This window comes from Giraffa tippelskirchi, chromosome 2, assembly GCF_054371585.1.
Source record: "Giraffa tippelskirchi isolate mGirTip1 chromosome 2, T2T-mGirTip1v1.2.pri, whole genome shotgun sequence".
NCBI lineage: Eukaryota > Metazoa > Chordata > Mammalia > Artiodactyla > Giraffidae > Giraffa > Giraffa tippelskirchi.
In genome coordinates, this window is record NC_137276.1 from 12139833 (window position 1) to 12167169 (window position 27337).

Consider the following 27337-nt stretch of genomic DNA (forward strand, 5'->3'; position numbering starts at 1 on the left):
GAAGTGGCAGGGAACCTGAGGTTTTTGTAAAAAAATACCCAAATTTCACCCCCTACTTCAGTTGGCCCGTGGTCCACTTTGTCAGTGTAGTCCTCTTACTGCAGGAAGTTAGGTTTCAAAAATGGACCTCTAAGGGATAAACTTTGGTTTTCTGGCAAATTGTCATATGAGGAATGCCAGCAATAAAATAGGCAACAGGCTGAAACTGTACCGCAGAGGTTTTTTTCGGATATGTATTTGCAGATGTGACTATTCATAGCAGGTTCTGTTCTTGTGAAACGTTATATACACACTGGTGGACCATGGAACACTGACAAATTGCTAACTTCTGCTGGCCCTGTTCTTTTCTTTTTTTTTTTTTGGCCCTGTTCTTATTGGGGAAGCAAAGGCCTTCTTTGGCACACAGGTGGAGACTAGCTCTTACTTTAATTTAGCAATACTCCAACATGAGCAAGCCCAGAGCCACCTGGAGGGCTTGTTAAAAGAGAAACTGGGCTCTACCCCCAGAGTTAACTAGCAGACCTGAAGGTTTCCAGGTGGTTTGAGACCTTTCTCTCCTAGCAAGCCCCCAGGTGATGCTGATGCTGCAGGTTCTGAGAGTACACTTTGGAAACCACTGGTCCACAGCATCAGTTGGCCTTTTTTTTTTTGATCAGCTGGAGTGTACACAGGGCCCAGAGCATGTCCCAGAATCCAGAAGTCTTCATCTGCTCAACATCAGAGAGAAAACAAATAGACAGGTAGAAATTACAAATATGAGCATTAACTTGAGAATGTTTTCCAGTTGATACAGTGGCAAATGCAAATTCCACACGAATTCGACGTCAAATTTGGGTGTTGAAAGGACTCTAGTTAGCATGGGAGACTTGCTGAGGGCCTCCTGGAGGTGGTGATGTTGATCAGATGGGAGGGATGCCGTGGACATGGGCTTGTGGAGGGAAAGGAACGCAGGGTTAAAGGCAGTGCTTGTGGCTGTAGCTACATGGAGGTCTCCACTTCACCCGGACCTCAGAATCATTTACTAGCTTCCTAGGGTACTGTGAAGGGAAGCCAGGGTGAGACCCTGCACTGACACCCCTGTGTTCTAAATATTCTCCATAAGAACAATATCCATGCTTCAGGGGTGCCCTTCTGTGCCCCCTTGGCATGTATCATCTCATTTAATCTCCAGGGAGGAGTTGTACTCCCATTTTGATGATGAGAAAAACAAGGTTCAGGGGGACTACGTGGTTTGTTAGCACAGAGTCCCACAGGTCTAGGACATGCTGGAGGCCGATGCAGCTGCCTTCAAAGACTGTACTCTGGGGGCTTCCCCGGCAGTGCAGTGGTTAAGACTCTGCGCATGCACTGCAGGGGACTCAGGTTTCATCCCTGGTTGGAAAATTTCCACATGGAGTGAGGTGTGGCCAAAGGGAAAAAAATAAGACTGTATTCTGTACTCACACAGCCTCTCACAGCTCCTCAGCGGAGAGATTACCATGTGAATACAGCCCTTTTCAGGGACTGCAGAAGCCAAGGTAGCAGCGAGGAATGAGGTGGGCTGCTGTCACCTGGGTCTCCCAAAGACCCTGCTCTCCTGTGAGAGTTAGGCCTGCAACACATCTCAAAAAGGAGCTGGACTGCTCTGACCAGGGCACCCCCATTGGATGCAGACCTCATGAGGTTTAGCTGGTGCAGAAAGGAGGAAATACAAGGGACCAAGGATGATGTCTTTAAGTGACAAAAACATTTTAATTTAATTTTGTTTTTTGGCATGTGGCATCTTAGTTCCCTGACCAGGGATTGAACCCATGCCCACCTCTAGTGGAATCCTGGAGTCTTAGTCCCTAGACTGCCAGGGAAGTCCCCAAAACATTTAAACAATAATTTTTCTTAAAAAAACTTTCATCTAGCTAACTAGAAAAATTATATGTACTCAACAAAAGAAACTTGGGAAACCAAAATATAAAGATGAAAAAAATTCATAATTTTATACTTGGAGTGAATCACCAAGGAACATTTGATGTCTAGACTTTCCATCATTTTTTTTCTATAAATATGCATGTGTACACATCTAACAAGTATGGCACAATACAGTTCAAACTACTTCCTGTAAAGAAAGTACTTTTATATCCTGTTGTTGAAAGTCATTTACTTGAGGTGGAGATGGAGGTGCTAGCTGTCTTCCTAAGGTACTTCTCCAATGGCTCAATGGTAAGGAATCCAGAGCTGCAGGAGACGTGGATTCAATCCTTGGGTTGGGAAGATCCCCTGGAGGAGAAAATGGCGACCCACTCCAGTATTGTTGCCCGGGAAATCCCATGGATAGAGGAGCTTGGTGGGCTACCGCCTGAAGGGTCACGAAGAGTGGGACATGACTGAGCAACTGGGCACAGCACAGGGTACTTGGAATCTGAGTTGATTCCATAGTGAGTCCCTGTCAAGGCCTCTGGGTTCTGTTTTGCTTCAGAAAACTCTGTCTCTCAGAGGCCTTGCTGGTAACCATCAAAATGCATCCTCAGCACGGTCTGTGGTTCTTTGCTCCCCAAAGGCCCCCATGAGAACCCTGTTTTCCTAAGGAGATTGAAGCAGAGGAGAGCATGTTTGGAACCACAAGACTTCAGATAACTTAAAAACCCTCCTCAGCGGCTCTGACTTCATTCAGACAGGCTCCTCTGTCCATGGAATTCTCCAGGCAAGAGAGTACTGGAGTGGGTTGCCATTTCCTTCTCCAGGGGATCTTCCCGAACCAGGGATCAAACCCAGGTCTCCTGCATTGCAGGCAGATTCTTTACCAACTGAGCTACTGCTGCTGCTGCTGCTAAGTCGCTTCAGTCGTGTCTGACTCTGTGAGACCCCATAGACGGCAGCCCACCAGGCTCCGCTGTCCCTGGGATTCTCCAGGCAAGAATACTGGAGTGGGTTGCCATTTCCTTCTCCAGTGCATGAAAGGGAAAAGTGAAAGTGAAGTCGCTCAGTCGTGTCCGACTCTTAGCGATCCCATGGACTGTAGCCTATCAGGCTTCTCCGTCCATGGGATTTTCCAGGCAAGAGTACTGGAGTGGGGTGCCATTGCATTCTCTGAACTGAGCTACTAGGGAAGCCCTAACTTCATTCAACACCACTTGGCTTTATGGCTGAGCTGTCTGAGCAGGCTGCTTTCAGCACCAGCTCACCAGGAAAGTTTCAGGGAGCCTCAACCCCTCCCCACACCGGACAGTGCTCCAAGCCCCGGAGGCTGCTATTAGGGCAGCGTGGACTTTGGGGCACAGCTGAAGCCTAGAAGGATAGGAAAAATCTTGCCTGAGCATCAGATGAGATGACCTGACATCCATGAATCTCATTTAAAGGAGAGCTTCTTGGGTCTTTGCTCAGGTCCTGTTGATTCTTGGTTTACACACAGTTCTAACACATTTTGGTTTTTCAGTTCACAGCCTGTTTGAAGTGCTGGTAGAGGCTGTGGAGTGAGGAGCTACAAGAAGCAATGGCTAACAGCCAAAGAGGAGGCAGAAAAATGATACTAAAAACACAAAACCGTAGCACAGTGATTGGGAACCACCAAGCATGGGGGACCACAGTCCCACACACCACACTGGGGGCATCCCAATACTGCAGGATGGTGATGCAGTTAGTGATCCTAATGACCCTAAAATGTCAAGCAAAACTTACATTGTGGTCAGCATAGTCACTGTAGAGTGTGTTAGATGTTTTAATAAGAATTGCATACTTATTAAAATGATATCTGAAGAGAAGTTTGGAGGCTTAAAACTTTGTTATCTAGAAAATTCGTAATTGGAGAGATTGTTCTCTGATTTAATTTTGCTCTGCTAATGGGACCCAGTTGTGTTGCCCAGCACACGCTGGTAAGGCCAGGAGAGGCAAGAGTAGTACTGGGAGCATCCTTGGAACTTCAGCCTATAGTCAAAGGCTGTTGTTGGACAAAGTTAAGTTTCAGGAAGCTGGAACAGGGAGGAGGTGATCTTACAAAGAGTTGATTTCTTCAATGAATCACAGTTCACTGCAGTGACTTTTTATCTTCAAAATTCCCCTGGGGGACTTCCCTGGCGATGCAGTGGTTAAGACTTCACCTTCCAAAGCAAGGGGTGCAGGTTTGACTCCTGGTCAGGGAGCTAAGATCTCACGTGCCTAGAGGCCAAAAATTCAAAATATTAAAAAAAAAACAAACCAGAAGCAATATTGTAATAAGTTCAATAAAGACTTTAAAAATGGTCCACATTAAAAAAAAAGAAATTCCCCTGGGAGGTCAATTTCAGTTCTAGTTGGTTTGCTGGTGTGTGAAGTTGTTTTTTCTTTCATTCTTTTATGCTATTAATATCGGTGGAGGGCCTGCTATGTACCAGGGACTGTGCTTGGAACTGTGAGTGGAGTGAGGAAATCGGCATCTGGCTAACCATGAGGATAGGAAATACAACAGGCAATGGGCTAAGAGTGACCGAGAGGGGCCTGTTTTGGGTCTAGAGATCAGGAAGCACTACTTGAAGATCCGAGTGGCAGAAGGGGGAGCCAGGTGAGAAGATGGGGGCAGAACCTTCCAGCAAGAGCCAGTGGCACATGCAAAGGCCCTGGGACAGGAATCCACTGGGTGTGTTGGGAAAGGTCAATGTGGCTGGAGAGGAAGGAGGGAGATAGAAGAAGCTAAGTTGGGAGGGGCTGGCTGGGGTTAGGCCCTGAGGGAACCAGTTTAATTTTAATGGTGACTATTTATGTGCCAGCTGGGCTCATAAGGTTTGGTGCTCTTGAAAGCCAGGCCCCTTGGCTCTGACCCCTGATGCCAGCTGCTTCCGTCCTTCATTGGGGTGGGTGGGGTGGGTGGCAAGGGAATGCAGATGACTCAGTGCAGAGCCATCTCTGCTACTAGAAAGTCAGTTGCACACCCACAGTCTCCTGACCATGGCTCATCTCTGTACCCAATGGCCTGACTCCCTGCCCATCACTTCCTGTACACCGAGCTCACGCTCATGTCACCATCACTGTATGTTAGGTTAGGCGGGAGGGGAAGTGGGAGCTTATGATCCAGGATGGCCTCCATCCCCCTGCCCCCTACAGCTGGGTCCTGCTTCTTGGTGTGGCTTCTGTGGCCTCATCGGTAACTCAGGGCTCTCGGCAAACATCACTGCCTCTCCAGGCTCCGCCACAAGGCAGTCCACCAGCCTTCAAGGACCTGGTGTTAAAAAGTCTCTCCCTGATGGCCACAACCTTGTTCCCTTAGACCTGACGTGACTCTCTTTTCTTTGACGTGAGCATTTAGCAGCTGTGAAACTTTGGGCAAGATGCCATCCTTCTCTGAGCTTCAGTTTCCCCATTTGTGAAAGGCGGGTTATGATGAGGCAGTTGTGAGGATGAAATGCACTCATGTCTGTGATGTTCTGACTTAGTGCAGAGGCTGGCGTGCAGTCCACAAGTGTTAACTCCATAACTGTTAACTGTGCCTGTGTTCCTTAAATTGCCTTCATGCAGCAGTTCTTAACTGGGGGCGGTTTTGCCCCTCTGGGGAATAAGCAGTGTCTGGAGACATTTTTGGTTGTCACAAGTGGAGTGGGCGTGCTCCTGGCACCTAACGAGTAGAGGCCAGGATGCTGTGAAACACCCTGCCGTGCACAAGGCAGACCCACCCACCCCCACCCCCGATGCAGATGTATCCGGTCCAAAATGTCAATGGTGCTGAGGTGGAGAAAAGTATTGAAAGTATTAGTTGTTCGGTCATGACGGACTCTGTGCGACCCCATGGACTGCCAGGCTCCTCTGTCCGTGGGATTCTCCAGACAAGAATACTGGAATGGTAGCCATTCCCTTCTCCAGAGGATCTTCCCAACCAAGGGATCGAATCTGTGTGTCCAGTATTGCAGGCAGATCCTTTACCATCTGAGCCACCAGAGAAGCAGAAATCCTGGCTTAATGTGGCTTTCAGATATGTAGCAGAATTCATGTGGCTTACCCTCACTGAGCCTCAGGGCCTCATCGTTTAGAAAAAGAAAAAAGCACCAAATAATGTATATGGCAGTTTTCTACACTTTAGTGAGTCCTGGGAAAACACTCAGGCTGTACTTCTTCACAGTTTACACACTGCCTCTGTGTGTGCATCTCAGTTGACTCTCAAGTGGTCTTGGGGAAGGCAGGACCTGGCACCTCAGTTTACAGGAGAAAGTTCCCTAGAGGGGAACTGGCTAGCCTGAGCTCCCAGAGCTGGAAGAGGGGAAAAGGGGCAAGAACCCAGCGCTTCCGGTTCAGCTGGACTCTTGCTGCCACACGTTTGCCCTGTGAGGCCTGTGCTTCATGGGAAGCCATGGTGTTTGTTCTCACTGTTCTCTTTCTGGTCTCTGCCGCCATCTTCCCTTCCTGGGCGCTGGTACAGCGGCATGGTCTTTGGCATTCAAAGACCAACCAATGCGCTTACCTTCTTCTCTTTGCTCCCCCTTGGCCTTCCTTGCTCAGTCGTCCTCTCCTATACCTCCAGCCCTGGCTAATTCTAGAACATCCCCAGCAGTCACTGAGAATCACCTACAACATAAGGGATCAGATTGGTCACAGCAGCCTAACGTGCTTTTCTTTGTACGAGAAGTGACGGCGCCTGTCTATGCTGGCCCTGACAACTAGGCGTCCTGCTCACCCACTTGGCCAGAGCTCCAGGGAGGAAGGCCAGCAGAGGAACCCGCTAAGCCACCACTAGCCACGAGCACATCCTGTTACTGCTCGCCCAGGATTCTGGACAAGTCTGTTTTGTTTTTGGCTGCCCCCCACACAGCATGTGGAATCCTAGTTCCCCAACCAGGGATCAAACCAATGCCCCCTGTAGTGGAAGCTTGGAGTCTTAACCACTGGAGCACCAGGGAAGTCCCCTGGAAAAGGTAATTTTTAAAGTTATTTTTAATTGCAAAAAAAAAAAAAAAGCAAGAGCTGACTCATTGGAAAAGACCCTGATGCTGGGAAAGATTGAAGGCAAGAGGAGAAGAGGGCGACAGAGGATGAGATGGTTGGATGGTATCATCGACTCAGTGGACATGAGTTTGGGCAAACTCAGGGAGATAGTCGGAGAAGGCAATGGCAACCCACTCCAGTACTCTTGCCTGGAAATCCCATGGACAGAGGAGCCTGGTAGGCTGCAGTCCATGGGTCTCAAAGAGTCGGACACAACTGAGCAACTGAACAGCAATTGTAAAATTACTGCGTGGGTTGTTAAGTTTAAGAGGAGAAAATGACACCATCCAGAAGATGACATGAAAGGCTAAAATCCCCCAGTTTCTGTCTCTTCGCTCTCACTTTCTGCCTCATGTTGTGTATCCCTCCAGACCCTGAACATTTAAAAATGGAACACTTTGAAATCTGCTCAGTGACTTGAGGTTGTGGCAGATGAAAAATTTAGAACAGAATTCTGCTCCACAAGTTTCTGGGCACTCGTTCACACACCTGTCTTGCTCTGAAGCCTCTGGGTTGAATTCCTCATCGTAGAATGATGGGTTCCCCGGAACAGCAAGGAGATTGGAGAAGAGGGAAGGTCATTGCTCATGGGACCATGAAAGAGAAGGCTGCAGGTTTGAGGGGGCAGGGGTGCTCTTTCTCCTTCCACAAATCGTAGGAACCCCAATGCCTACACTTACTGCAGATTTTGAGGCTTTCCAGGAGGCCCTTATCCAGGCTTCAGAGTTGATGCATGCTAAGTCTGATCTGGGGAGGACAGAGTGGAGGCAGGTTTTTTCCACTGAAAAGGAAGTCCTCAACCTCTGATGTTTAAAAAAAAAAAAATGAAAGACTTCAGTGAGATGTCAGTGCTCCCAGCCACATCCTTGACAGAGAAAGGAACCAAACACCAGACCTCTTCTTTTTTTTTAGCAGTGTCGTTTCTTTGAATTTCCCCAGAACCCAAGAAGTAAGAATTGCTTTCTTTGCCGACCTCAGTAAGAAAGGCTGGAGCAGCTGGTGAGGACCCAGAGGAGGTGGAGGGGCTGCCATGCCTACCGGGGTCCACTCCCTCTCCCAGTCCCTCATTTCTGCAAGTCTGCGATGGTGGCTGGAACAGGGGTTCCTGGGCGCCTCAGTCTTGGTGCCAGCTGACCTTTGCTCCCAAAGATCAAGCCCAGTCCAGAAAATGGCATGTTCCAACGGGCACAGCCAGAAAGAGCAGTTTGTGGGTTTGCACTCAAATGGAAGGAGCGTTGGATCCTGGCGTTTGCCACAGCCCTTTGGCTTCTGAGGGTGGGGCAGGAAAGACAGCATTTGAAATACTTTTTTTTTTTTTTTACAATTTTAAAATAGTGTTTAAGGGAAGAAGGACAGGGAGGGGTACCAGTATAGCCCTGAACTCTCTCCGTGATGGCAAAAGACAAGGAGAAAACACCTTCACCCCACACAGAAGGTGTATCATTTCAGCTTTGGATTTGAGGATTAGGGACTTCAGGAACAAGAGGATGGCCACCTCCTCCGTCCCCCACCCCTTGATAATGTGACAGCACCAGACCCGTGGGCTTGCAAGGGGATTCCCCCTGGGGCAGGGGCCACTGTCTCCATCCATGTTCGGCCTCTCTCTGGAGTTCTGACCTCACCCTGGCACGTGATCCACCTCTAGGGGGGCCCGTTCCAGAAGCAGGAGCAACATCCAGGTGACAGAACTGTCTATGTGGCCTTCCCTGGAGCTTTGGGACCAGGGCCGACCTGAGGTTTGTCTTCTCTCCCTCTCTCTGCCACCTGCCCTCGGGACTTCTCTCCCATCCCCCCTTCACCCAGAGGGGACGGTGGTCTTTGACCCGGGGTGGGGGTGTCCCCATCTGTGCTCCTGCTCCAGGAGCCTCTTCAGAATCTAGCTGATCCTTGCATGAGGGCTGGCTTTCTTCACACTTTGCATCTGTTTGGTGGTGTGAAAGTTTGTAGTCTACGTGTGCAATTACATTCTAGAACTACAATTTATGGACACTTGTGCACCTTTTCAGTCATTTACACATCAAAACTAAATCAAGTACTTAAGCAAATATGAAATCCCATTAATAAAATTTTCTGTTGCATGTTTTTTTCTCCTGGTACCCAGTTGAAATTACATCGGTGGAAGGCTTTGCAGTGTTTGTGTTTAGTTTAGGTCTTTAATGTCCTTGTGTTTTTTGTTTTTGTTTTTTGAGGGGGACCATGTCACATGGCATGCGGGATCTCAGCTCCCCACCAGACCAGGGATGGAACTCATGCCCCTTGCAGTGGAAATGCAGAGTCCAAACCACTGGACTGCCATCTTGTCTTCTAAGATGTGTTAGAAGATTTATTAGGCTTGCAACGTACTTGATTGAGACAGGGATGAAGCCTCCACGGAGGGGCCCTCAAAGCTGGTTGAGCGTCTCATTCTCTACACGACTGAGTGTGTGTCCGTGAGGGAATCCTTTCCAGGGCAGCAGACAAAACAGTCTCAAATCAGAGCCCCTTGTGGATATTGTCTGTCACAGAAAGGCAAATCCTAATTAGTTGTGCTGTCTGGGGAGGGTGGGGCGCCTTGCTGTGTATCAACCTTGAGTTGGGGGACCTCGCGGCAGGAAGCCTCCCTTCCTGGTTTTCACTGCGAGTCCCACCTCCGGCAGACTAAAGGTTGGATCCCAAGGCCAAGACACTAAGCGATTTACAGTCCTGGCATGTAGCTCCCAGATGTGGGGCTGCTGAAATCTGAAACCTGTGCGGACACAGCTGTGTCGGCAAAAAAAAAAGGTAGAAATGCAACTTTGCTGCCAACTTGGGTTTTCTGCTCCGTCGGCTGCCTGTCTCCCTGAAGGGCTGTCTGCGTTTGTGAGAGCTCTGCTCCCTTGGTCTATGGTCCGCTGCCCACAGTCCCAGCCCATCTGGGTCTCCACCTTCTTCTTTCGCTTCCCTGCAGACAACGTGAGGTGCATGGTCAGGTTGATGACCACAGTCCAGCCCTGGTAAGTCCAGTTCTCCCATCAGAGAGTCCTGGTCTTGTGGAGCCTTCTGGAACCCCTAAGGGCCATCTAATTTTCTGCGCTCAAGCAGGAGTGAGGTGAAGTCAATAATTTACCTGTGTTCATTTCCAAGAGCTGTCGTAACAGATTATTGCAAACTACGTGGCTTAAGAAAATAGATTTGTTTTTTTTTTTCTCTCACAGCTCAGGAGGCCAGAAGTCTGAAACCTGGGTGTCGGGCAGGGCCCTCTGAAAGTTGGAGGGGAGATTCTATCCTTATCTCTTCCAGCTCCTGGTAGCTCCTGGCAATCCTCCGTGTCCCTGGCTTATAGTTGCCTCCCTCCAGCCTCTGTCTTCACATGGGCTTCTTCTGGTTGTATGTCTCTCTGTGTGCTCTCTCTTTTTCTTATAAGGACATCACTCCTTGGATTTAGTGAAGTGAAAAGTTGCTCAATTGTGTCTGACTCTTTGCGAACCCATGGACTGTAGTCCGCCAGGCTCCTCTGTCCATGGGATTCTCCAGGCAAGGATGCTGGAGTGGGTTGCCTTGCCCTCCTCCACGGGATCTTCCCAATCCAGAGACTGAAGCCGGGTCTCTTGCACTGGAAGCAAATGCTTTACTGTCTGAGCCACAAAGAAAGCCTCCTTGGATTTAGAGCCCACCCTAAACCAGTATGATGTCATCCTGAGATCCTCAGCTAAATCTATTCCTAAATAAAGTCACATTCTGAGGTTCCGGGTGGATGTCAATTTGGGGGACACATTGTTCAACCTCCTATACTGACCTTTGGGGATGTTTATTTCCCACTTAAATACACAGGCTAACACATTAGAGAATGTATTTGGGGTCACTGTTTTCAGTTTTAGTGAACTTTAAACATTCGGTGTTCAGTCACTTGACACTCATGTTCATTTTTCCACGTTAAACTCTTTTCACAATCTGCGTTTTTAGTGACTGCCTCTCACTCTGCCATGCAAATGGTGGGATGGCCTGGAGGTAGGCGTGTGGGCTCGAGAGCTGGACGGCCAGTGTTTGCGTCCTGCCGGTCTCTTTGGCTCACTGTCACAGGCTGAATTGTGTCTCCCCTCAAATTCAGATGTCAGACTCCTAAGCTCCAGGACCTCACAGTGTGGAGATGGGGGTCTTCAAAGAGATGATTAAATGAGGTCCTTGGGGTGGGTCCTAATTCAATCTGACCAGTGTCCTTATAAGGAGAGGCAATTAGGACATAGACACACACAGAGGAGAGACCAGATGAAGACCCCGGGGAAGATGGCCACCTACAAGCCAAGGACAGAGTCCTCGGGAGGAGAAACCAGCCCTGCAGTCACCTTGATCTTGGACTTCCAGCCTTCAGAGCCCCAAGAAAGGAAATTTCTGCTTTTCAAGTCACCCAGTCTTTGGTACTTGTCATGGCAGCTGAGCTGACAATATATCAGCCCTGGGGCAAAGCAACAAACCTCCTTGGCCCGGTTCTTTCCCTTGTGTGTTTGGGGTCCTCAGGGGTTCGGTGAAGATTAGAGAGGATGCTCCATGCGTTGCCTGGCATGTGGTTCGAAGGCACTCTTACTGGAATTGGTACACCTTGAATTGTTTCACCAGCCCTTCTGTCATTGCTCAGTGGATGGGCCCCACTCATTCACTGGGTGAACCTCCGTCATGACCGTTTGCCCTGTGATGAAGTCTGCTGTGGTCAGCAGCGGGGTACCTGGTCTTTGGCCACTTTCTTGAAAGAGATTTTTAGGACATTCTCTAAGTCATCATTGCTGAGTACCCACGAGGGGCCCTGGGTTGGAGCTGCCTATTGCCATGAGCTCCAAGGCCAGTGCCCAGGAGACCCTTTGCTGGTGGCAATGAAGACCCTGTCAGAGGTGCAGCTCCTAGCCCCAGAAAATGAGGCTCCTGGTAGCCACATCCCTTTCCTTCTTCAGATCTGTCCCGGTCTGATGCTTCCAGCTGCTACCCGGTGACTTGGTGGCATCAGGAGGCAGGCGAGGGCTCCTGAAGAGGGAAACCCCAGTTCGTGGGCCTCCACGGGCACCTCACACCTGCCCATGGCAGGGAGTGGTCCTTGCGCTCTTGTTAAATAGTTTATAGCCCCGTCCCCCCGAGCTTGCTGGCTCCAGGTGTGCCGAAGGGGGAGCCGAACATCTCCGGGAGGCTGAGCCCCTCTGCTGGAACCACCTCCCCTCCTCCTCCCCCACCACCTCGGGCCAGGCGCCTCCAGCCCTGGCCTTTCTTCTTCTTTTCTCGAAGAGCGGCAGCAGGCAAACAGGATGCACCACTCCCACACGCAGAGACTCAGACGAGACACTTAGGTCGAACCGCATCCTGCTGGCGGTGCTGGGTCCCATCTGCTGCGGGCCTGGTTGGGAGGAGGGGGTGGGGGCTTGGTTCCAGGGTCAGGGGCACTCACGAGGCTGGCTTCATTAGTCACTCTTCGAGCATCATTTCAAACAGTGAACTGGATGGGCATCTCAAAGTCCCCTGAGGAGGCTTCTTGTGCCTGGAAGGGCTGAATAATGCAGGTGGTGATGAGGGATGGTAACACAGCTGCACGACATGATACCGGCATTTTGCATCTCCTGCCTCACCCTCGCCTATGATTTTTGTATTTTCTGGGAGGTTTTGGGCTTTAATGAATACTTTCTCCAAACCTTATCGAAGCAGTCTAAGATGACAAGATTGCTACAAAATAGATGCCCACTCTGGAGAGGCGCAAGGTGGGGGCCTTTGGAGGCCTGCTCTTTTTCAGCAGGTCGACCAGCCTGGAAGGGCACTCACAGAAGGGCAAACAGCAGTTCAAGAGTTTTAGGAAAACCCGAAGTCCAAACTCGCCTGAGAGCAAAACGATGGAGGCGGTTCTCCTGTGATTGGAGCCGTCTTGGGAAAACGAAGGTGTCAAGGCCAAGTTCCAGTTCTCCCAGCCCCCAGCCAGATGTTCCAAGTCCGTGGACACGATCAGGCGTTTCATTTGCAAAGTAGTTTATGTGCCTGTGGCGAGAGGGCAGATTTAAAAGATGTTTTACCACCCACTTGGTGACCCCGCCTGGCAGCGAGTGTTTTTCTAGACGCCCTTGGAACTTTCTGTTTGTTGAGCCCATGGCGGTGCAGTCAGTGGAGGTGCCAGGTTGCGTGGTGTGAGTTTTCAGTCTGCACAATGTCCTGAAAGTCCAGCGGGAAGGTCTGAATGGAGAGAAACTTCTCAAAATAAGAGACTGTCCCTCGACAGCCAGAAAGTGCTTCCCTTTCGTTTAGCCCCGTTCCCACCCCTTTTCAGGGGAAGGGAGGACTGCAGCAAAGCACGGGGAGGCACTGGGGGAGGAGGATGTTGGGAACAGGAACTCTGGCTGAGAAGGAGGGGGAAACTCTTTGTGAACTTGGGGTGCAGCAGGTGGCCGTCCTCTAATCCATCAGGGGTCCTCCCCTCGCACCTGGCAAGTGTGCATTAGAAGGACTTCTTCCCTGGGCCTGTGTGAGAGAGCAGGTGTCTGCGTCCTGCAGCTGACTGCTATTTTCTTTAATTAGGGCCTGTTCCCAAAGCCCCTCCACCCTGAGCTTGTCATTCCACTTCTCTGCCCTGCACTGAATAAGCCCCATTTTGTTTCTTGGCGTAATAATAGGTTTGTGTAAGACCTTGGTTGCCAGACTTCCGGGGAGTCTAAATGTTAGCGTCGTCTGATATGATAGTGGCCTTTACTTCATCGTCTCTACCGATATGGCTTCTCTTATGCTACCTCAAGTTTCCGGAGACCCACATCCCTATGTTATCTACCCGAATACAGCAGTGATTCTATTTTTTTTTTTTTAAGTGGTGATTCTTAAAGTACCTGTTGATACAAGGGTATGCATCAATGCTTTGTGAATCTAGACTTCCGTGAAAAATATAGATTTTGCTTGTGTGACTCTTTAAGCTCTTACGTTCCATTGAGATAATTTCATAATGACCCCAAACATTCAGGAAATCTGCCTGGCCTACCACAAGACTTACATTAGCCCTCCTTGGGTGTTTGGCATGCATGTGCATTCTTTGGCACACGATCGTGCTCGTGTCCAACTCTTTGTCGCTCATTCGTGTCCAACTCTTTGTCACCCCATGGACTGTAGCCCCTACAGGCTCCTCTGTCCATGGAATTTTCCAGGCAAGAATACTGCAGTGGGTTGCCATTTCCTCCTCCAGGGGATCTTCCCGACCCAGAGATCGAGCCCGTGTCTCCTGCATTGGCAGGAGGGTTCTTTGCCACTGTACCACCTGCGAAGCCCCAGCACATGATAGGTATTTAGTAAATATTAAATGATTTATAATTTTCCTTTTCCCCTTAGATCTTCAACCTCATGAAGTATGACAGTTACAGCCGCTTCTTAAAGTCTGACTTGTTCTTAAAACACAAGCGGACCGAGGAAGAGGACGAAGAATCACCAGATGCTCAGACTGCAGCTAAAAGAGCTTCGAGAATTTATAACACATGAGCCCTCCAGGCACTGGCAGGACTGGCAGCTTTCAGAATCGGACGAACTCACTCTCAGGACCGTGCAGGGTGCATAATGGCTTTGTTATCTGCAAGGACTGAAATGTACAAAAACCCTTCCATGGGATCTGTGTATTTTATTATCTGCTTGACCAGTAAGTTTTGCATGATGGCTAATCTTAGATAAAAAGACAAATAGCTTTGAAATTTTAGTTCTGTCTCACACACAAAGGTGAAATCCTTACACACTGGACGTCTTGAGTATTTTACAGCTTGATTAAACTTCATGTGAGGCCTCCAGGTGAAACTTAAAGCCACGTCTTCCCTTTGATGTCTTCACCTTCCCTCTGTAGGTGGGTCACTCATGTCCACAGCTTCAGTTGGTGAATCAGCTCGAGAATGAGTTGATCTGACATGCTCAGGCCACTGGGGACTTGTCTGTCAGATGCCTCTTGGGTTAAATACTTCTAGAGAGTAAGTTCAGTGCAGGGAAAAGAAAATTCATCACAGCCTCTAAAGATTTGGGGAGTTGCGTGTGAGTATCATCAGAGGGCTCTTATTTCTGAGGTTTGGGTTTGTCCTGGTTTTGCCCACAATCCGTGACATTTCATGCAACACAGATAAATAGTTCATTTTGACAGAAACAAGATCTCAACCAGGAAGAAAGAAAACCGGGAAATTGTTCAGGGTCCCCAAGGCGATGCAAGTGGTGCTGAATGGGATGGTGGTACCCAGCCCCTGCTGATGATGGAGGGTGGGGGATGTTCGCTCCTCTCACAGCGCATCTGCTGAAACCCTTTCTTCTCAGTGCCTACCCCTCGCTACACTTCTTAACTCTGGGCTTGAGACTTCAACCAGAGGATGGAATGGAAGTGCTGTCTTTGGAAGCCCGGTCTTGGGCTAGAGCCTGTGAGTGAAGTCCAACGGTCCCACGCGGTCCTAGCCAGCTCACGTTCCCCTCTGCAGCAGAGCCCAAGGTCAGGCACAGTTCCCTTCTGCTCATTGTTCCTGCCATCTGCTGCTGCCAGACCTTCTCCAGCATGTTTGCCAAACCTTAAACTTCTGTTTGTACAAACAAAGCAACTAGACTCTTACTTGTGAGCCTTCCAACTCAGACATTCCATTTGCAAAACTCCCTGCTGTGAGTATAGCTCTATGATTTATCAATCAAACCAGGACACTTGAGAGAGAAGGGCAGTGAGTTGAATCATTGTGCTGGGATAACAGGGCATCAGCTGGTTCTGTTCTGGGTGAAACCCCTTCGCATAGCTGCCTTGCTGACCCTCCTTTCCTGGCATGACCACTTGGGCAGTCCCCCAGATTCTATTGTCCCTTCACTGTGGTCGAATGCCCCCTGTCCTTCTTTTTTGGATCTTAGGGAGCTATTGGCTGCTGCCAACCAAACCACACAACTGAACCTCATCAGAAACAATAAATACTTGATCTCCGCCCCCCCAACAGGGGGTTATCTGCCTCCCCCAGGTCATCCCAGGCAGGTTTTCTCTCTTCCTGGAATGAGATGGTTGTCCTGAGAATGACACCCAAGGGCCCTGTCATCTGGGAAATTCAGTCCATCTTCAAGCAGAACAGATTGATGTACTTTTAAGAGTAAGGAATAAAAAAAAAAGAAATAAGTTCTCTAGCTTTACTTACAGTTTACTAGCCAGAAAAGTGCAGAGATGCAGACCGACCCCCAACCCCAGCCCTGCCTGCGCTGTCACGGCCCCATAGAGCTGAGCGAGTGGCTTGTGTGCTCAGTCGATTGCCCCAGTTGTGTCCAACTCTTTGCGACCCGATGGACTGTAGCTCACCAGGTTTCTCTATCCATGGAGTTTCCCTGGCAAGAACACTGGAGTGGGTTGTCATTTCCTCCTCCAGGGGATCTCGACCCAGGGATCGAACCTGTGTCTCCTGTATTGCAGGCGAATTCTTTACCCACTGAGCCTCCTGGGAAACCCTGGTCCTCCTATTTGAAAGCCTGTTCCGGGCAGGTCCCAGAGACTGCAGATGGCTGGGAACCCTCTTTCCGGCTTTCACATTTTTACCCTTGGGTTCAGAGCCTTTGAGGTGGTGATCTCTTCAGAAACACATAAAGGAAACAGCTAGAGTTAGCCAGAAGGCTGTCTGCCAAGAGAAGAGCCTCTCGGTTAAGAGCTGCCTGAAAAGCTCCCCAGTGGGAGGGGGAGCCACTCACGTTTACCCACAGCGCACTCCCACCGGCGTGTACTCACACTACCTTCCCCGGCTCGCTCCCGCCTGACAGCCTACATCCCTGCCAAGTGCAGGACCAGGTGGGCACAGAATGCAGCTTCCTAAAGCCATTGCAACAGTGAGATGCAAGTGTAGGGCATCTGGGTCACCAGATGATGCTTCCATACTCAGCTTTTCACTTCCCCCTATCCATTTATTGATTAGTACCTTAATTGCATCTGGGGTCTCCCTGGTGGCTCAGTGGTAAAAAAATCTGCCTACCAATGGAGGGGGGCTTCCCTGGTGGCTCAGACGGTAAAGTGTCTGCCTGCAATGCAGGAGACCTGGGTTCGATCCCTGGGTTGGGAAGATCTCCTGGAGAAGAAAATGGCAACCCACTGCAGTACTCTTGCCTGGAAAATTCCATGGACAGAGGAGCCTGGGAGGCTACAGTCCATGGGATCGCAAAGAGTCAGACACAACTGAGCAACTTCACTCACTCACTCACCAACAGAGGAGACATCGGTTTGATCTCTGATCTAGGAAGATCCCACATGCTGTGGAGCAACTAAGCCCATGAGCCACAACTTTTGAGTTTGTGCTCCAGAGCCCGAGAGCCTCAACTGCTGAAGCCTATGCACTGCAGAGCCCGTGTTCCACAACGAGAAGCCACTGCAACGAGAAATCTGTGCACCACAACTAGAGAGTAGCCCCCACTTGCCTCAACTAGAGAAAAGCCAATGCAGCAACGAAGACCCAGCACAGCCAAAAATAAATAAGTAAATAAAATTGTTTTAAAAGAATAAATAATAGTGTCTGCAGTGTACTAGGATCGTGTCTGGTTGTTGTTGTTCAGTTGCTAAGTCGTGTCCAACTCATCGCGACCATATGGATTGCAGCATGCCAGGCTTCCCTATCTTTCACTATTTCTTGGAGTTTGCTCAGACTCATGTCCAACTCTTGTCCATTGTGTTGGGTGCCCAGATTCAATGGGGGCCGTGTAGCTGCCATGATGATTCAAGCTCCAGTGGGGTTCACAGGTGTGTTAAAATGTGGGTGTTATTATTATTCAGGTATGGTTAGCCCAGGATGTCAGGAGACGCCTATCATTGATAGGATAGTCTGCTTCTAAGAGAGGAGGGCAGGTCCCGCCATGCAGGGCTGATGGGAAATCACCAGGGTCGGTCAGGAGGTGGAGAGAGTGAGGGGGAAATGTTGGCAACATCCTTTATTGTGGTTTCCTTGGAAAAGGCAGGGCAAAGAGTAGGATTGGCCAGGTTAGATCATTTCTGTGGGCTGTGGGGCTCAGGGGGTGTCCCTAATGGACTGGTATCTGGGCTGAATGATTAGGGCAGGTGGCCCAGAGTGTGAGCACCCCATAAAGACGGGCCTGAGGGTGCAAACTCTGGGTTGCTCAGTTGTTTTCTATCTCTAGGAATTAGCTGGTGCTGTGAGGGGCAGTGCCTCCAGGGCCAGCCAGGACCCAGAGTTCAGTCACTCAGTCATGCCTGACTCTTTGCGACCCCATGGACTGCAGCATGCCAGGCCTCCCTGTTCATCACCAACTCCTGGAGTTTACTCAAACTCATGTCCATTGAGTCGGTGATGCCATCCAACCACCTCATCCTCTGTCGTCCCCTTCTCCTGCCTTCAATCTTTCCCAACACCAGGGTCTTTTCCAATGAGTCAGTTCTTCACATCAAGTGGCCAAAGTATTGGAGTTTTAGCTTCAGCATCAGTCCTTCCAATGAATATTCAGGACTGATTTCCTTTAGGATGGACTTGTTGGATCTCCTTGCTGTCCAAAGGACTCTCAAAGAGGTCAAAGCATCAGAATAAAACATACATTTTAATCAACAGGCTGCAGGGTCTCAAAACATAGATGCTGTGTTTGACTGGGCCTGTGTTTTAAAGCTGACCAAGCAATTGCCTTGGTCAGAGCACCAGCAGGATCCCCGATTAGCCACAGGCCCCGTCACGTCCTATTGCCTAAGGCCGGTCATGTTCTATGTTATCTGCTGGCTCCAGAGTCTGTGCCCTGATTGCCATCCCCTGTGTGCAGATCAGCACAGCCTCGGTGACATTTTCCTCTGTGACTTTGCGGTCATTAATGATACCTCTGGATCCACTCTGCTGACTGCCCAGAGTCTGCCGTGGTCCACACTCCTGCAGCATCTTGCCTTCTCATGCACAGAACCCCCCTCCAAAGCATGGCAGGGATCACTTCACACTCAAAGAACACCTTTCCAAGTGTTTCTTTCCCGCTGCTTCATCTGCAAAACCTTAAAAAGTAGGAGAACAGCTATTTCTCACATTTTAGAGATGAGAAAACGAAAAGAAAGGACACGGCTCACACAGGTTCGTGAGTGCTAGGGTCTGCGCTGGAACCAAACCTTCTGTCTCCTGATCCTAGCTCCCTTTTTGGGTCCATCCTCTGCCTGGACAGGACCCTAGGGGAGCCCAGGGCTGGGGTGAATACTGGCAATTAGTGAAGATGGTCACTTACACAGCAGATACTTAAAGAGCAACTACTACCTTCTCCTGGGCTTCCCTGATAGCTCATTTGGTAAAGAATCCGCTGGCAATGCGGGAGACCTGGGTTTGATCCCTGGGTTGGGAAGACCTCCTGGAGAAGGGAAAGGCTACCCTCTCCGGAATTCTGGCCTGGAGAATTCCATGAACTGTACAGTCCATGGGGTCAGAAAGAGTCGGACACAGCTGAGAGACTTTCACTCACTACCTTCTCCTAGCTGTAGGAATGGAGGAGGATTAAAGGATAAGGCATCAAAGCAGCTTTTCAGGAGATGAGATGGGGTCACTGCCAAACACTCTGCTACAAGAAAGTAAGTGACCAGCCCCTGGGAGAGAGACTGATGGAGCAAGACTGGCTGGTTGTGTTCATCTCTTAGGTTTACATGCTCAGTTGTTTTGTTTCTTCCCTCCCTAAAAATCGGAGTGTTAATTAAGCTTCATGTCAACATTGGTGGTGAAGTGATTTCATTTGAGAAACATGAGACTGAGTACTCTGTTTTTATCGGGATAAGCTTTTTATTTTTTTTAAGATTTTTAAAATATGGGCCATTTTTAAAAAGTCTTTATGGAACTAGCCACAGCATTGCGCTTGCTCCATGCTTTGGGCTTTGGGCTTTGGGCTTTTGGCTTCAAGGCATATTGGATCCCACACCAGGGATCGAACCCACACCCTCCACATTGGAAGGCAAAGTCCCAATCACTAGGCTGCCAGGAAAGTCCCAGGGATAAGCTTTTTTTAAATGAATATGTATTCTTTAAAATTTTTATTTATTTTTTCTTGAAGGATAATTACAGTATTGTGTTGGTTTCTGCCACACATTTACATGAATCTGCCATAGGTATACATATGTCCCTTCCCTCTTGAGCCTCCCTCCCACCCCACCCCATCCTACCCCCTAGGTTGTCACAGAGCCAGTGATAAGCTTTTTAAATTCCAGTCTCGGGTGGACTCCAGAGAATGAAGACCTAGTTAACTAAGCTTTCCATTGTGTGTGTGTGCACGCTCAGTGGCTCAGTCGTGTCCGACTCTATGCGACCCCCTGGACTATGATTTTGTTAATATGTCCTTGCATGTGCTAGAGTTGGGAGTTGATGGATTGGTACCCAACTCCTAGGTCCTCACTCTGAATCTGTGAGCACACTTTGTTTATACGCTCTGCAAATACTCGGCAAGCGCAGTCATGACTCACATTCTGTCATTATTTACTTTCATTTTGGCTGTGGATGTTCTAGAACTTGCATCTATTTAAGTGCTAAATGGTTGTGCTGTACCGTTAGCTTCCAGTGTTTTAAAGCTGTGCTTCTTCTCCGGGTTAGCAGCGTGCACTGTGGAAGGGCTGATGCCCCAGGGCTGGGAGGGGAGGAACCTCACACCCAGAGGGAAGGAGGGGTTGACTGCTGAAATGGCCCCCTAATGGGTCTCCTGGCATTCCCACAGGAAGTGCAAGCTTTGCCAGTCCAAAGTTGCTCGAGCAGAAACCTGATGGTCCCTCTGCTTGGGGCTCTGAGTGAGGGTCTTGCAGGTTGTACCTTCTTTGAGTGCTTGCAGGGTACTCCCAGGGCTGTATCCATTGCAGAAAGTGGGGACCTTTTCTGAACTCCCACAAAGCCACTAGGCTGGGGCACCTGGACACGGCCTGACCATCTCCCCTTTTCTGTACTTCTATGTCTGATCCAACAGCAGCCCTCTAGCGCCTTCTCCCAAATCTAGCTTGAATGCGTCCACCTTTCCCGCCTCCGCGGCCCCAGGTCCTGACCAAGCTGCCTCCCTCATCTCTTGCCTGATGGAGTCTCTTCGCTGGCCAGTCCTCCTCACTCCACACTCCCTCCCCAACTTCTTCCAACATCCACCTTTTAAAAGCACAAGCCTGACCCCGTTGCTCACCTGCATAAACCCCTTCTGGGCCTTTCTTTGTTCTCCAATGTTCAGATCATGACCATGGCCTCCTGACTGCAAAGCCAGGAGAGCTGAGCCCAGCCCCAGCTCCCCTGTCGTTGAACCTCTCTGGCTCATTTGAGTAGAGCTCAGATGTGAGCAGGGCACGGATGCTGCTTTCTGCAGCCTCTGCTCAGGCTGCCCTCTCCTGACCATGGCTCCTTCCTGTCTTAGGCCAGATGTCAGCTCTGGGGAGAGGTCTTTCCCGAGGACCCCACCAAGCAGCCCCCTGTCCTTATGCCCCCTTTCCAGTGCCCCCAGAGCCCAGGCACAAGGCTATTTCTCTGTTACCTGTTTATGACCTCTCTCCCCAAGGACAGGGACAAGATGTGTTTCACTGAGCTCCCAGAGGTGTGCCAACTGCCTGGCCCCGAGCAGCCACATGGCAGGATCTCCATCAATGTTCCTTGAGTGAGCAAAGGAATGTCAAGTGGACCAGGGTCTCAGATTTTGGTTGATCTCATTCACAGCCTGGCACCTCAGCGTCACCCCTTGGTGATTGCAACCTTGGTGATTGCAACTCTTTGGTGATTGTCAACCCTTGTGATTGCAGTTGGTAATGGTCAACCCTTGGGATTGCAAAATGGGGAGGCCCACCACTTCCTGAGCACCTCCCACATGCCTCGTATTGTGAAAGGCGCACTGCAGATAGCATCAAACTTGGGCAGTGGGCACGGCTTCCACTGTATCAAAGTGGGCTGACCTTCGGAGGCATCGAACCTGCACCAGGTCACCGTGGCTCATGGTTGGTGCTGCCAGGATTGGAAGCCAGGTCTTTTAGACTCCACTCTCCACCCTACCATCTTTTCTCCATACCAGCCTGGCCCAGATTTCAGCTCAGACAAGTCTTTGGCCATTATAGCTAAAAAATCCAGCCAGTCTGAACCCATTCTTCCTTTTCTTTCACAGGACATGGAGAGGGCACCTCATCCCAGCCAGGGAGGTACAGTCAAATGCTCCTTTAAAAGTCCGATCCGGCAGCAAACAAGACCCATCACAACCAAAAATAAGCAAATAATTAAAAAGGCAAAAATAAGTCTGGTTTGGTGTTTACATCCAGTATGGGGTTTTTATTCCCCTTTAGTGATATATCATGACCATCTTTCCATGCCAGTAAACATAATTATACACCATCCAAAAAAAAAAAAAGTCCAGCTTCAAGATTATCTAGGGAAGATAAATGTTCCCCTTGCGCTAATTCCAGCACAGTTTATATGCTATTTTGCAACACGGGCAAACTGTTTTCTTCTTATTTAAGCATTTAAACTCTGTTTTTTAAACTGTTATGGCATACAGATCGCCAAAGAGTAACAGATGTCTATTTGATAGAGATGTTCCCAGGAAAGGAATCTGCTGTTTCTTGGTCTCCAGAGGAAGGATGTCTTTGCAAGTATGTGACTTTTGGTCCACATGTCGTCCCTCTTACCCTTGTTAAGAAGAATCAAGGAGAAATATAGTGCCACTGGCTGCCTTGTAAATATCTGTATTGAGACCCTGGTCTCCCAGGAGGGCTGTCCTTTCCCCTTCTGGAGGGAGTATTTATCTCAATTTTCTTAGGTGGTTATCTTAACCATGGCCCATCTGGAGATGTGAAAACGTGGGTCCACTTTTACCAAATTGGCAGCTTTCCCCTGAATCTTAGCAGTGGAAGAATCTCAATTACCTTTTTAAATGATTTTATTGACTTATTTGTCTTTGGCTGTGCTGGGTCTTCGCTGCTGCACCAGCTTTTCTCTAGTCGCAGCGAGCGGGGGCTCCTCTCTGGTTGCAGTGTGTGCGTTTCTTCTCATTGCGGTGGCCTTTCTTGTTGCAGAGCTTGGACTCTAGGGTGTGTGTGCTTCATTAGTTGTGGCCTGAGGGCTCAGTAGTAGCCACATGCGGGCTCTAGGGAATAGGCTTAATAGCTGTGGTGCACAGGCTTTGTTGCTCTGTGGCATGTGGGATCTTCCAGGATCAGGGATCGAACGTGTGTCTCCTGCTTTGGCAGGCAGATTCTTTACCACTGAGCCACCAGGAAGCCCATCAGTTATTTTTATTATTACTTTTTTTTTTTTTTTTTACTATTGACTAGCATGAGAATTTCGACTGAGATCATGTCATGGAGTTCAGCTGCCTAAATTCTAATCCAGCTTCATCATTGATTAGCTCTGTGATCTTGGGCAAGTCACGTATCTTTCCAAGCCTAAATTCCCTCACCTGTTAGATGGGGATAACATTGACTCAATGACATTCAGGGAGATAATACATGTAATGTGCATAGCACAGCTCTTGGTCAATAAATCTTAATGATCCCCAGTCATGTGGTCTGTTCAAGGTCACACAGGGAAGGTGTGGTAGGTTCCTGTGCTGTGCTTAGTTGCTCAGTAGTGTCGAACTCTTTGAGACCCCATGGACTGTAGCCTGCCAAGCTCCTCTGTCCACGGGGATTCTCCAGGTAAGAATGCTGGAGTGGGTTGCCATGCCCTCCTCCAGGGGATCTTTCCGACCCAAGAATCAAACCGGGGTCTCCTGGATTGCAGGCGGATTCTTTACCAGCTGAGCCACCAGGGAAGTCCGTGGCAGGTTGCTAGCCTCGGCTAATTCCTGTCTCCTTGGCTGGGGCTGCTTCTCCACATCATTTGAGTGGCCATAGAAGAGCCCCAGGACCAGGGAGCTGGATCTGAATATTGCTCAAATAACTGATGTCGAAAATGTGGGTCTCTGAGCAGGAGAGGGTCAGCACTGGAGGATGTGAGGGGAAGGGCAAGGAAGGACTGGAATTGGGTATCAAGGCTAGGAGGTGGCTCCACTGCCAACCCAACTGGGAGCTAGCTTCCTAGTTCAGCCAAGTGGCCAAGTTAAAGGCAAGAAGTCTTACAGAGGGTCTCTGACAGAAAAAGTTGGCGTGTGACCAGGGTTGTTGCTATTCAGTCACTCAGTCGTGTCCAGCTCTTTGTGACCCCAAAGGACTGCAGCACGCCAGACTTCCCTGTCCTTCACTATTTCCCAGAGTTTGCGCAAACTCATGTCCATTGAGTCAGTGATGCCATCCAATCATTTCACTCTGTCACTCTCTTCTCCTCTTGCCCTCAATCTTTCCCAGCATCAAGGTCTTTTCCAATGAGTCGCTTCTTTGCAGCAGGTGGCCAAAGTATTGGAGCTTCAGCATCAGTCCTTCCAATGAATATTCAGAGTTGATTTCCTTTAGGACTGACTGGTTTAATTTTCTCGTTGTCTAAGCGACTCTCAAGAGTCTTCTCCAGAACCACAGTTCGAAAGCATCAGTTCTTAGAGGCTCAGCCTTCTTTAAAGCAGTGAAAACAGGGAGTTGGGGTCTCTTCTGGAGGCATTTTGCATCTGATGCAAGGGGAAGGGAATCCACTAGATGTCCTTCGAGGGGCTTCTTGTATCATCCGGGACTTTCCCTCGGCGTGGTTTCCCTGGGAGAAACTGCCTCTCGTTTTCCAGGATGTCCTCCACTCTGCGAGAGGAGGGAACCTGGCTTCCTGAAGTTCCCGGCTCGGGCTCACGGGGGAGCTGCTGAGCCATGGAGGGAGCGAGAACCTGGGCTCCCTGCGGGGAGGGTCTTGCGACGGGACCCCACCCACCCCACCTCGCCCCAGGCTCTGGGCATCACTCTCACCCACCCTGGGACACGTCCCCTTCTCCCGCCACCCCAGAGGCGTCCTGTGGAGACCCCTCCCCAGGTCTGGTTGTAAAAGGATCTTTCTGCTAATCACCTTCCGAGTGCCCGGGGTCTGGGGATGGGGCAGCTGACCAGGGCCACGACCCTGGCTTCTAGTGTGAGTGGCAGGAAGGTGGGTACCCTTCCGAGTCCCCACCGTCCCATAGCCGTTTAGGCAGGAGGGCGAGGAACTTCCTGGGCTTACACTGAGGCTTTCTTTAGCCTCTTCCCTCACCCCACGCTCCCGCCCCCACCTCCACGCTCCCCGCCCACCCCCCACCCCGTCCTCGCCCCCGCCCCCCACCCCTTGGCCTCTACTGGCCCCAAAGACCCCTCAGTGGAGGACTGTTTCCTTCATTTCATTCATTTCTGAAGTCGCTGCTAATTTTTTAAAAGCACTTGGAAACAGTGTTTTGATGTGAGTTTATTAAAGAACTGCACAACTTTGTACAGTAAACCACCCGGTACTAAAGCTACCATAACAAAGAGATCAAGAAATGACTAGCTTTGTGCACAGAGGCTTAAAGGTTTAAAATGGTTGAGATATTAAATTTCTCTCTTTCTCATCGGTGGATTTTAAAAGTTTATCTCCAAATCCTCCTCTTTTATCTCTGTTGTTTGTTCTGAAATGTAGTCATTACTTCTGAAGCTTCCAAGATAAGAGGCTACAATTTCACTCTTTTCTCCCCAGATCTCTGGGCTGCATTATTATTTCAGAGGTAAGGGGAGGGCTTTTTTTTTTTAACTGAGGAATAATTAGTGTTCAGTAAGGATACAGATCTTGAGCGGGCAGCTCAGTGGATGTCCATGTTTGCTTGGTGGAGGTGGTTTATTCACTAAGTTGTGTCTCACTCTTTGCGACTCCATGGGCATAGCCCACCAGGCTCCTCTCGGGTTTTCCCAGGCAAGAATACTGGAATGGGTTGCCATTTCCTTTTCCAGGGGATCCTCCCAACCCAGGGATCAAACCCTCTTCTCCTGCTTGGCAGGCAGATTCTTTACCACTGAGCCGCCTGGGAAGCCTCCCTTGTTTGTTTACACACATGGAATCCCCACTAGGTCCAGCTACAGAATGCTGCCAGCATGTGGGGGACAGTTTTTAAGGGGCCTCCCCTCAAGAAGTCCACCCCAGAGAACATTTGACACGAGCCCTGGGACCAGGAGGCTGCGGTGAAGCTGGGGGCGGGATGTCAAGGAACTCAGGACCCCTGCATTGCTTGTCATCCTACTTTCCATATTTCCCGTCTCAGTTCTCATGGATGGAGATATTGGTACTCTGTCCCCAGCTCCTTGTTCAACTGTGTGGAATGAAAATAAAGTGGTCTCTTTGAGACTTTCCTCTGATTTTTTTCATTAGGGAAATGAATTACTTTGCGAAATAGTTAACAGCTGAGGTGCCATTCTCAGTCCAATTTTTGAAATATTTACTTTATTTTGGTTGAGTCAGGTCTTAGTTGCAGCACGTGGGGTTTTCACTGCATCACCTGGGATCTTTCATTGCGGCACATGGACTCTTTAGCTGTGGTACACAGGCTTTGCGGCTCCACAGCACTTGGGACTTTAGTTCTCCAACCAGGAATCGAACATGTATTCTACCCACCGCCATTGCAAGGCAGATTCTTAACCATTGGACCACCAGGGAAGTCCTGGTTTGTACAGTTTTGTGGCAAAACTGGGAGGGATTTCAGTGGATTCGTCCAAATCTTTACTATCCCGCTCCTTCAGTGCTGACCAGTTGTATTGCTCAGTTTACCACTAACCTGTTCCTATAAACAGTCTTTGTAAAGTAAGAGTCTCAAAACATTCAGAAAAGAAAAACACAATTACAATAAAGCATTATCTATATTTATTAATAAATGCTAATAATTATCACTAATTATTAATAATCATTAGCCATGTTTCCACCATAGTTTATATTTTTTGCCAAATGATTTTAAAGAAAGTTAGATGTAATGGTTCACCTAAAATAATAGCACTTATTCCACTTAAAATGAACAATTATTTGATATTATCTAATAGCTACTTCATATTCAAACTTCTCAAACTAGAGGACATTTTCAAATGTGCTTTATTTCAAAGCCAGGGTTCAATCAAGGAAGTAGCATTGTAATGTCTTTCAATTTACAACAGTCTCCCAATCTTTTTTAAATTTTGTTTAATGGCATCGCCTTTATGGAGGAAACCAGGCTTAGTATAAAATGAGGCACATTCTTGACTTGTTTTATTGTTTCTTCCTGGTGTCACTTAGCATGTATCTCCTTTACTTCTGAGACTAAATTAACATTACGTTTGCTGACCTCTCTCCTTAGCCCAGAGGCTCCTGAATTTTCTCAGTTCATGACGCCCCGGAGTCTCAAATTTTTTCAGTGTCCTTAGGTTAAACAAATGAACCTCAAACTAACAGCTCCATTGATTAAACAGGTCTAAGCAACTTAATAAGCATTTGTGTCCTAACAATTTCATAGATGATTTTTAAGATAATATATACAAATCAAAATTTAAAGGGTATTTCTTTATCATTCAGAAATAACCAACATTATTTATGAATGGAACATGTACACCTGTGGGCTCTGCCCAGCTCCTCGAACCTTGGAATCAGGCTGATGCCCCTTAGATCCCGGCCCGCAGTGGTTTCCGTGTGCTGTTTCCTTTCTCTCACAG

General features: G+C 49.0%; 1 protein-coding gene across 2 annotated transcripts in view; it reads left to right on the top strand.

Moving 5' to 3' along the window:
* Nucleotides 1-14667, top strand: part of RGS10 (regulator of G protein signaling 10) — a 39716-nt gene extending 25049 nt beyond the window's left edge. For both annotated transcript variants that reach the window (XM_081536198.1, XM_081536206.1), the window contains exon 5: nucleotides 14209-14667. In XM_081536198.1, coding sequence (XP_081392324.1) covers nucleotides 14209-14355 — 147 coding nt within the window. In that variant the 3' untranslated portion in view covers nucleotides 14356-14667. The remainder of the gene's footprint in view (nucleotides 1-14208) is intronic.
* The last annotated feature ends 12670 nt before the right edge of the window (nucleotides 14668-27337 follow it).